The 12,180-nt window shown below is 37.2% G+C and overlaps 1 protein-coding gene across 8 annotated transcripts in view; it reads right to left on the reverse strand.

The window, feature by feature from the left end:
• Positions 1-12,180, reverse strand: part of PPP3CB (protein phosphatase 3 catalytic subunit beta) — a 47,285-nt gene that overhangs the window by 31,943 nt on the left and 3,162 nt on the right. For all 8 annotated transcript variants that reach the window (XM_065922609.1, XM_065922612.1, XM_065922608.1 and 5 more), the window contains 2 exons: positions 1,293-1,493; positions 464-588 (listed from right to left, as the gene is read on the reverse strand). In XM_065922609.1, coding sequence (XP_065778681.1) covers positions 464-588; positions 1,293-1,493 — 326 coding nt within the window. Of the gene's footprint in view, positions 1-463; positions 589-1,292; positions 1,494-12,180 lie in introns of those variants that run through there.

Below are 12,180 nucleotides of genomic sequence, written 5' to 3' on the forward strand. Positions count from 1 at the left end.
TACATAAAGATTCCATATGATATACTTGGGTTTTAATGGCTACAGGAGGAGAGATAGAAGCACTACAGTTTAAGTGATAAAAGCATTCTATTTTATTTAATTAGAAAAATACAATTAATCTTTTTTTTTTTTTTTTTCCCATGGCTGAATGCCTTTAAGGGCAAGAGAGATAAACAGCATTAGCTCCTTAGGGCCACTAGATAACAGGGCAATAAAGATCCATAATTTTGCTTATAATTTCCACTGGGAAATGGTAATTACACTAACACAAAAAAAATTAAGAGAACAGTTTGAAAGACAAAAGAGGAATAAATAATAGCTTTACCTAAAAACTTCAGAATATGCAGAGGTATTAAAAAGAACCCAATACAGGTAATTTAAGGAACTTATTTTATTAGGAAGTAATAGAAATCATCTATGATAACACTTAAAAGCAAATCAAAAGACAGTATATGATTATTACCTCTATACTAAAATAACCTCTGTCCACATAATCACCAAGAAAAAGGTATCGTGTATTAGCAGGTGATCCTCCTACTTCAAAAAGTTTCATCAGATCAAAAAATTGGCCATGGATGTCACCACACACTGAAACAAGAAGATTATTAGATATGAAAAAAAAAACCTCTAAAATAACAAATTTTACTTAAATTCTAATTTCATTTACATAAGAGAGAGCATAAAATTCTGTCAAGAAAGGTCTAAGACGGAAGCAATCTATGAAGAGTCATGACAGGGATAATGTGTACCCAACTGTTCATGTGCTCAAGATCTAGAACAAGATATAACAAGAGTATTAAAATTTGTAGTAAGTGACAAAATTTTCATCTAAATTTATATAACTCTTCTTTAGGAAGTTAAGCATGCACATCTTAGGATGATAAAATTATATTGGTGGCAGTAAAATATCCATTCTAACTCCATACTTTCTGATGACTTCTAAATGATCATTTTTGGTATCTGATATGGCATTGAGGTATTTGCCCCTGATGACTGAAAGCATAGTAAATAAGTATTTGTTGAATCAAATTCAATGATGGCCAACTCAACTGATGAAACCTTCGTAAAAGCATATTAGACTAACTTCTGCACTCAGATTATTTAGGATCATGTTTCTTCATTGAAAACAGGCAAAAACTTTCAAAAGTTATAGGAAATAATCTGGAAATTCAAGATAATGTCCATGTAATACTAATTTAGTATACAATATGAAGAATAAACAGTTTTATAATTAGGTATGTAAACAGTGGTACAGTAAAAAAAAATAATATCCAAAACATAAATAAGTGTACCTGTAATTGGAGCCTCTACTTCTATCATGGTTTTCTCTCTCCGAAGAATGGCAGCACCCTCATTGATAATTCTAAGTGCAATTTCTTCATCTACCCGACCTTCTTTTACTAAGTGGTTCTTCAGAACATCAACCCTGGGAATCCCATCCATATCAAATACTTCTTCAGATGTCAAGCGATGTGTTGGGGGGAAAGGAACAGCTGAAATTTTTTTTTAATTAATAAAAAAAAATCACTATTAATATATTAACATAAAAAATAATTAATGGATCTAGGTAAGTAAGATTCAAAACTGAAAAGCTAAAGCTTTTGTTTCTTCATTTACTAGATAGAGGTATTAACTTTTAAAAGCTTTTTTAAAAAGAGAAATCAAATTATGCTTCTTTTTAAAATAATCTATATATAACAACATGAGAATTATTAGAGAAATGAATTGTCTCACAAAATTAATTTTATTCAGGATAACTAAAGCTTTTTCTTTAAGCCAAAACATTTTTTGACAGAATTCTCAAAACATATTATATACTCTTCATCTTAAATGAAGTATAATAAATATAACTTAATACCATACAAGCATAAATAGAAATCCCAAATATAAGGTAACTGACCAATTTCCTAATAAAAATATATAAAACAATGCCTGCTGGCCAACTTGAGCAGAAATTTCTGTGCTGTGTTTAGTCGCTCAGTTGTGTCCGACTCTGCAACCTCATGCAGTGTAGCCTGCCAGGTTCCTCTGTCCAAGGGGATTCTCCAGGCAAGCATATTGGAGTGGGCTGCCATGCCTCCTCCAACGGATCTTCTCAGCCCAGGTATTGAATCCAGATCTCCTGCACTGCAGGCAGATTCTTTACGGTCTGAGCCACCAGGGAAGCCCATGAATACTGGAGAGAGTAGCCTAATCCTTCTCCAGGGGAACTTTCCGACCCAGAAATTGAATCAGGGTCTCCTGCATTGCAGGAGGATTCTTTATCAGTTGAGCTACCAGGGAAGCCCAGAAATTTCTAGGAATATAGACTAAAACAGCCAAACATTTACTTATGGATTTAAATTAATTTAGATGCATATATATATTTAAAATAATATTAATAAATGATAATTTTTAAATACTGCTTTTTCTCTTACCTTCATTTTTCACATAACAGTTTCATTCAAAAATCTTTATACACACTTTTGACATCAGTGCATTCCTTACCACTGGATTCATTTTTTGTCATCTAACTTTTATAAGCAAATCATCCTCACTTCCATTTAAGTTGTTTAAGACACAGTACTTTTTAAATACATGTTCAATGCTATTGCTGCAAATTTATCCTAAAACACAATTTCCATTTGTCTAACTACTGAAATAGTTGGCCTTTTTACTCCTGTAGCATATGTTTATGATTTCCACAAGTATTTACCAACTGTATTGTTTTAAATTGAAATCTGTTAAGTGGAATAGAGAACATGAAAGTCCATTTTCAATGGCATCTACCTTAAGGTCATGTACCTAGGAAAAGTTATTATATATCTGTTAAAATTTTTTATTCCTTTTTAACTGGATCCAACAAACGAACTCTTTATACATTCAAAATCAGCTTGGGTTGAAGCAGTTTTAGGCTTTTTACCAAAGAGTATTTTGTTTTTCAAAAAAAAGAAAGAAATTTATAGTAAGAATGTAGTCCACATATAGACCCAAATGTATTTCTCTCTTTTCTGAAGTAAATTTTTAAAGAAAAAACTCGCTTTGTGTATGGGCATATAGTACACAGTATCTTCCTGACCATCATTGTGATTATCAATTATTATACAGAAGATTGGAAAAGTATAGGATGAACCACTTCTTCACAGTTCAACTTAAAGTAACTAAAAACAGGGGACTGGGTTAGAATTTTATCAATTACCTAAGAAAGAATAATAAATAACAATATTCTCATAGCAGAAAAATAATTTATGAAGAGCTCAGTTCTTAGAAGTGAAATAAGAACTAAAGCAGAGGAATATAAACCATTTCTAAAAGACTTTGAAATCATCAATCCCTCTAGCTTTTACCCTTTTTTGATAATAAAACAAAACTTGCTTCCCCCTACTTCTTTAGAATACATTTATTCCCATTAGTTTTTACTGCATCTAGAACAAGGCATTAAAGTACACTTTGCTTCCCCAAACAGGGCTTCCCTGGTGGCTCAAATGGTAATAATCCATCTGCAATTCGGGAAACCTGGGTTCGATCTCTGGGTTGCGAAGATCCCCTGGAGGACTGCATGGTAACCCACTCCAGTTATTTCTTGCCTGGAGAATTCCCATGGATAGAGGAGCCTGATGGGCTACAGAGTCCATGGGGCCGCCCAAATATAGCTATGTCAGATTCTAAAAAAATAAAAACCTTTACTAATGTATGTTTTCCTTCAACCAAAGATTAAACGGACTATTATACTATATGCTATCGGAGAAGGCAATGGCAACCCACTCCAGCATTCTTGCCTGGAAAATTCCATGAACGGAGGAGCCTAGTGGGCTGCAGTCCATGGGGTCGCTAGGAGTAGGACACGACTGAGAGGCTTCACTTTCACTTTTCACTTTCATGCACTGGAGAAGGAAATGGCAACCCACTCCAGTGTTCTTGCCTGGAGAATCCCAGGGACGAAGGAGCCTGGTGGGCTGCCGTCCATGGGGTCGCACAGTGTCGGACACAACTGAAGCAACTTAGCAGAAGCAGCAGCATACTATATGCTATAATCAAATTTGCCACTAGCAGTAAATCAACAGTTTTAAAATGATAGAAATTAACAATTACCAAATAAATCAAAAGTTACTTTTGGGACATTATGAAAATGAAAAGTTTAAATATCTCTTAAATAAAAATTTCTGAGATCAAACTGGGATATTTTTCTCATCAGGCCAAGAGAAATTTTTCCTCTACTCAGGAAAAGAGATACTGTTTAAGATGCTGCATTCCAGATTATGCATAACATAATGCCTAATAATCAAAACATAATTCCACTAATAGCTGAACTTTGTTCAAAATACAGAACTTCCTAAAAACCTATGTGGGAGACCTTCCCCTACATCAGCCAGTCACCTGTGGTACTGCATGTTTTCATGGACACTGTGATGCCCCACTGCAAATCACACCGAGGTACTGCTCCTCTTTAACCAAGAGTCAGAATGTCTTATTCATTTGGGGGAAAAAAGTATACACTGCCCCCAGACCTATGTTTTCCATTTCTTTTTCAATGCAAGACATACTTTTAAATTTCAGCAACAGCTGCAATACCTTTTAAGGAATGAGCAGGTAGAGAGGTGAAGAAATGTCACCATAGATAAAAGCAGATGAAAACTAAACACAACACTGAAACGGGAGAGTAGAAAGTTTTGGAAAAATGTTTTAATATATAAGTAAATAAGAAAATAAGAGGCAAAAAGGCACTGTGCTCTTTGGCAGGTTGAAAAAGGAGCCATAGCAGGTGATCTAACTAAGCAAAAGAAAACTGACCAAATAAAATTTGGCCTAATAGGAAATTAATTACTGACACTGCTGGTCAATAGAGGGTTGAATTTGTTATTAATCGTGAAATTAATATTCTCAACTACTACCATTCTGCAACTCCTAAGGTACTTTTAAAGCATTTCCATCTAATTTTAGGTTTTTAACTGTTTTTTTACATTTCTAATTCATCTTCAGCCAACTATTACTGTTTTCCAACTCTTCTAAGTTTTAGACAGGGAAAAACCAGCACATAGATGTTCGTACATACGATGTGAATGGTCAGTAAACAGAGGAGCTTTTCCCTGCTGCCCAACCCTAAGAAAGACTGCAAACTACCAGCCCGGTGAGGCCACACAGCGTTGCAAAGAGTCAGGCAGGACTCAGCGACTAAGAACATCCTCAGGCTGTTCTCCTCCCTCCCAATCATCTTCACTGCAGCCTCTAGAATTCCCACCACTCTGAGCAGAAAAGGCTATAGTCTTTTAGCTCTCCATTTTCACATCTAACATCATCACTCCTGTGAAGAGGAAAATGCTGTCTCCTTTGAGGTTCACGTCTTCTGGCTAGTTTATTCTTGTCCTAGCCATCTACTACACTTCTGGTCAACTCTCACATGAAACTCAGGTTCCTAGTTCAAAAGCCTTCTCCTCTCTAAGCACCACCATCATCAATGTCCCTGAGGATGACCTATGTAAACCCAAGAAATGAGAGGTTCTGAGCTCCACTCCACTTAAGCTTTCCCAGCCTTGCCCATAATTTCTGCTCTACCTCTGAAATTCTGAATTCCAATCTCTTACTCCATGAGCAAAATCTCTTAATGCTTTCAGACTCACTCCCTTTTCTTTATTTGTTCTCCAAGTATATCAAGAACCTGGACACCTCTCCTAATCAACCACTTCTGGAAACCTTCGCTTTTGTAATTTTGAAGCTACTCCATCAACCACCTACTTTTTAAACAACATCCTGAGTTGTTTTGTTCTTTTGTACTTCTACTTATAAAACTCCAATTCTTAGATGAACTAGTTTCTAAAGTTGGACATTAAGTAAAAAATCATCAAAACAGTTCAGTGCTTATACAAATTAATGGTCTCCAACACTTGGTCACTGGTACTTGTCAGCAATCCAATTAAACATCCTTGTCTGTGCTCTCTCCCATTCTCCTCAGTGGAGATTTCAAATGGTCACCTCCTCCTTGAACCCTAAAGTTAATTTCTCTCTTACTCAGTAATCAACTTTGCATCTTTTTCAGAGAAAATTGAGACCTTCAGACCAAATGTCATTTTTCTGCTCCTCTCCATCTACATCTATACCAGTATCCATCTTTACATTTCTTCCAATCTCAAGGAAGAAGATTCCTCCCACCCAATACTAAACATTCTACTGTGCTTTGAATCCCACCCCACCCCCAACATCTTCACTTCACTCACTCTTCCCACCCACCCATGCCCCTATTCTGTTTTTTCTGCCTCCAACTCTCCATAGGGTCTTCCCTTTGAGCAGATAAACATACAGCCAGCCCTCCAAAATGACAGGTTGGCATGTGAGGATTCAACCAACCACAGACAGAAAATACTTTAAAAATAAAAATATTTTAAAAATAAAATTCCAAAAAGAGAATATTGAATTTGCCTCTCTAGCAACTATTTACATAGCATTTACATTGTACTAGGTATTATAAGTAATTTAGAGATGATTTAAAGTAAATGAGAGGATACAGATAGGCTATATCCAAATATTATACCATTTTATATAATGAATTTGAGCATCCACTGATTTTGAAAGAGGGAGGGGTATCCTGGAAACAAATCCCCACAGATACCAAGGGAAGATTGTACCCAATTCTCTATGATCTTAAAAACAACCCCAACAAGTAATTTTCCCTTACTCCTCATCCCTGTTTCTGCCATATATATCCCATATTTTACATCTAAGCTTCCTGAAAGAGTAATCTACAATGGATATACCTTCATTTTTTCACATTTTGTCTTCTTTCCTCAACCCACATTTATCTGGCTTCTGCTCTATTTCTTCACCTTATAACTCTCTCTCTTGGGTTCTTGAAATCACTCACCTGGTTTTTCTCTTAATTATCTGGTCATACCTGATTAGCCTCTCTCATGAACTTCTAGTCCTTTTCCTAATCCTATGACAGTGTGGCTGAGAATTTTGTCCTTGGCCCTCATATTATACTCCTCTCATTTGTAACTATGGCTTCAACCAAAATCTATATTTTGTGGACTCCCAAATAGATTACTCAGTCCAGACTGTACCACTAAACTCCAAATCCCTATTAAACTATTAAATATCTCCACTTGGATGTTCCATAAGTATCTTAAACTTAATACAGCCAAAATTTAATGCATGAACTTTCCCTCCAAACTATCACCAATAAAGTTATTTATCTGGAAATTATCCTAAAAGTCTTTTTCTTCCTCACCCTAACACAGCCAATAAGTAGGTCCTAGATAATTCTCTGGTCTGGTTTCATCCCTTTGGTTCTAAGACACTTAATAAGGACGTTTTTTTCCCCCTAAAATTACAAAAATCTTTTCAATTTTTCCCAGGTTTCACAATAACTCAGAATACTCTTTTTAAAATTCAGATCTCGACATCCACCTGTTGCAAGACTGAATGCATCACATAAAATCCAAATTCTGTACTTTAACATGTCATACAAAATCCCTTCTAATCTGACCCTTGCCTACATTTCCAACCCTCATCTTTTGCCACTAACTCATATTCCAGACACATACTATACTCCAGATATTATTTTCTTTTTTTTTTTTTTACCTTTTTTTTCTTTTTTTTTAATTCATTTATTCGGCTGCACCAGGTCTTAGTTGCAGCATATGGGATCTAGTTCCCTGACCAGGGATCGAACCTGGGCCCCCTGCATTGGGAGCTCAGAGTCTTAACCACTGGGCCAGCAGGGAAGCCCCATTTATTTTCATTTTTAAAACTACATCACTCAAAAAAACCTCTGTACATTGCATTCCCTATTATTTATGGGTACACTATTTCCACATTTTGTCTAATTTCTCTTTGTCCTTAAACTTCATATCAGTGTTCCAATTCTTGAAAAATTTTCCTGTTCTTTGGCTAGGTTAACAGTGGCCCCTCCTTTGCAGTTTCACGGCAAAGCATACGATGCACACCTACAGCGGGGTGCCTATCAGCTGCACTGTAACTACCTTGTTTCCCCCCTCAAGCTTACGAGCTCCTTGAAAGGGAGCAAGCTGTCTTTCATCACTATATACCTAGTGATTAGAAGATAGGTACTAATGAACATTCACTGAATTAATGAAACATTAGCTACAGTTTCTAAATTACTTATCTTTACACTAATTTATATAGTAATGACAATATATTTCTAGTGCTTTGTTTACAGTTTACAAAATGCTTTCATATACATAATCCTATGATTATCAGAGACATCCTATGAGTTTGGTAGGGCAATTTTATCTCAATTTCACAGAGAGGATAACAGGTTCAGACAAGTTAATGGCTCTCTCAGGGTGTTTCAACTAGTAAGGGGTAGAGTTATGATTGAAACTGAGGTCTTCAGAATGCTACTTCAGTACCACTTGTCTTATACCAACCTGGCAACAATGCTCTTCTGACTAAAAGAGTCATCAAAAGTCTCCTGCATCAGGAAAAATGGTATAACCCACCCAGCTGCCAGGGGTAGAAGCATGCATTAGCCACATGCTTTAAGGAAAGGTTCAATAAATCCTACAGCACTGTCTTCAAAATTTCTAGGTATCCCTTGAATTCCTTTTAATTTGTGGTGGTTCTTTGAACACAATACCCTTCCCTCAAAAATTAGTTTGTCCTTCCTGGCTTATTTTTGTTATGAAATCATCATTCTCTGTCACTCAGATTTAAAATTTTGATGTCACTCTTCTCTTTCTGGACTCTAAGTTCTATTTTAAATTTTCTCTTTTTTTTTTTTTTTACATCTCCATTGCTGCAGTGCTAGTTCAAGTTCTTATCACTTTGCGTACCAGAAAAATCTAAGCTCTACTTTTCCTCCCCCTTTATTGTACAAAGCACAGCTAAATAAATCTACTCATAATACTGGGGTGGTTTCCACCCTAATTTCTTTTCTACCCTTTACTGTTTAGTCCAAAAAGGATTAATGAATAAAGGAGACAAAAGTCTGAAACTTATTTTTCAAAGTCCTTCTTAACCATCCCCAGTCTCTTACCTATCACTCCAATCTCTGCCTCTAACTACAACTGCTCAATTTAAACAATCACTAAAGCAAAATTAGAAGTTTGCTCTTCTACCTGTTTCATTCCCACACCCAGGCACTGCTCCTGTATATCTACTTTCTAATATTACTAAGGATTTGCGTCATATTTGGTTTTTCTCTTTCTCATAATTCATCCATGCTGTAGTCATTCTACACTTGGACTACTCCATTAAACCTTCTGACACCCTGATTTTAGTCTCTTCCATTTTAATCAGTAATCACTTATCAACAATATCATGTTACCTTTCAAAAACCAAAACATTGGGTCATCCCTCTACTTTAAAACTTTCAATAATGCGTCAGGCCAGGCACTATGGTACAGATTTTCATGAAATGTCTCTGTTAATCCTTCAAAAATCCCATAACTTTATTAAACTGTATTTTGCAGATGAGAAAATTGAGGGTTGGGGATACTCAGTATCTTGTCCTCAGTGAAATGATTAAGGCAGAACTGCTGCTGCTGCTAAGTCGCTTCAGTCGTGTCTGACTCTGTGCGACTCCATAGACAGCAGCCCACCAGGCTCCCCGTCCCTGGGATTCTCCAGGCAAGAACACTGGAGTGGGTTGCCATTTCCTTCTCCAATGTGTGAAAGTGAAGTCGCTCAGTCCTGTCTGACTCTTTGAGATCCCATGGATTGCAGCCTACCAGGCTCCTCCATTCATGGGATTTTCCAGGCAAGAGTACTGGAGTGGGCCATTGCCTTCTCCAAGGCAGAAGTAGGCAGTCTTAATTCAAACCCAGGCAGTCTTAATCATCCAGAGGCTATACTCCCTAAATTTCAGGTCCTCAACTTGGTGTGCAAAAAAACCTTTTCAACTTCATCTGCTACTCCTTGCCAAGGAACTTTACCCAAAACTGCCACACATTCCATGCTTTTTTCAAACTCCATGCCTTTCTACTGCTGTTTTCTCTACTAGAAAATATTTTCTCTATCTCAGCTCCACTTTAATATCTGAAGAAATTCTACTCATCCTTTAAGGTTCCACTCAAAGCATAATCTGTTCAGTGAAGCTTTCTCTCCAAGTAAGAATCAATTCCTCTATACAGCTCCAACAGCACTTTGTACCTAATACATTACATTAATTTATTTGCAATAAAGTCTCCTCCACTAGACAGCCTCCAAGAAAAATCTATCTTACTTAATATAACTAATTCAATTCTGTATCCCTAACATCCATATTCAATAAATGATGCACAAATAAATGGTCCCAATCTTCTGCTTATTTGAATCCTGCTGCTGCTGCTGCTGCTGCTGCTAAGTCACTTCAGTCGTGTCAGACTCTGTGTGACACCACAGACGGCAGCCCACCAGGCTCCCCCGTCCCTGGGATTCTCCAGGCAAGAACACTGGAGTGGGTTGCCATTTCCTTCTCCAGTGCAAGAAAGTGAAAAGTTAAAGTGAAGTCGCTCAGTTGTGTCCAGCTCTTAGCGACCCCATGGACTGCAGCCTACCAGGCTCCTCCGTCCATGGGATTTTCCAAGCAAGAGTACTGGAGTGGGGTGCCATTGCCTTCTCGGGTTTGAATCCTACCCATCCTCAAAGCTCTTTCCTCCTATACGAACCCTTGCTAACAATCAAATCTAGACTCATCCCTATCTCCTTTGAACTCAACTTCCTGGGTCTGCCACTTAACTGGCAATTATTAATCACACAGTCTTATGACATAAATTATTAACTTTTCATGAGTACCTATCTCCCCAAGGACCAAGGCTGTATTTTATCTTTTACACTGTTTCCCTACAATTTTTAGCTATATGGCAGGTATTAAATAAGTAGTTGCTATTTGGTTACTTTGAATTTCAAAAATAAATTTTACATACCATATAAGGATCTGCCTGCAATGTGGAGGACTCAGGTTCAATCCCTGGGTTGGGAAGATGCCCTGGAGCAGGAAATGGCAACCCACTCCAGTATTCTTGCCTGGGAAATCCCATGGACGGAGGAGCCTGGTGGGCTACACAGTCCATGGGGTTGCAAAGCGTCGGACATGACTGAGCGACTTCACTATTTCATCTCTATGCAAAAATAAACATTTTTATACTGAAATGAAATCATAGGATTGGCACTAAAACACATCTCATCTAATAAATCAAAATTCTTTCACCAAACTTTTCCTTATAACTCTTGCCAATTCATTCAACAGCACCGGAACCTGGAGCTTTTGCTTCACTACTGAGCAGCTGTATTTCTTCCTTGGCATTTTCCTTCCAAGATGACTTGTTGCCAGAGTGTTCTCTTTCCTTCTCACTGCTCTCTCTCTCTCATACACACACACACACACACACACACACACGCACACACACACTATTCTCTGCTCCCTTGCTTTCTCTAGGACACATGGTACTGAAGATTTGTTTTAGTATGCTCAACAGTTTGACTGAGGTAAAAAGGAAAAGAAAAACCATTTTCAAGAATTATCTCTATTAGATAGGTTAAGTCCATAAAACAGATTTTGTAAAAAAGAAAAACAATTAAAATTCAAATTCCTTCAAAATATAATGAACTAGGGCTTCCCTATGACTCAGTGGTAAAGAATCTGTCTCCCGTTGCAGGAGACATTTGTTCGATCCCTCTTCTGAGAAGATCCCACATGCCCCGGAGTAACTAAGCCCATGCACCACAACTATTGAGCCTGTGCTCTAGAACCTGGGAGCCCCAACTGTTTAGACCATGTGCCACAGCTGTTGAAGCCCACACGCCCTGTATGTAGTCCATGCTCTGCAACGAGAGAAGCCACTACAATGAGAAGCTCTCACACTACAACTAGACAGTAGCCCCTGCTCTCTGCAACTAGAAAAAGGAAAACACACCAACCAAGACCCAGCACAGCCATAAATAGATAAATAAAATTATTAAAAAAAAAAAAAACAAGCAAACATAATGAACTAGAATTGGCACGCACACACACACAAAACACTTGAAGTAGCTATGTGACTCCAAGACCTATGTGGGTCATCTAAAAATCTATAATGAAAATAAGCAATCCTATTAAAGTGAAGGTACTGGAAAACACATTAGCCAAACAAACTCTGATTTTTAAGCAGGTCAGCAGGCAACAGAACCTAATGAATCACAAGGCTGCCCATTAGATATATAACAGGTAAAAAACTTACAACACACACATTTTGGTTCAATCTGAAAGTCTGATAATTTAAGAGA

The sequence above is a fragment of the Muntiacus reevesi genome, chromosome 2 (assembly GCF_963930625.1).
Source record: "Muntiacus reevesi chromosome 2, mMunRee1.1, whole genome shotgun sequence".
Lineage (NCBI taxonomy): Eukaryota > Metazoa > Chordata > Mammalia > Artiodactyla > Cervidae > Muntiacus > Muntiacus reevesi.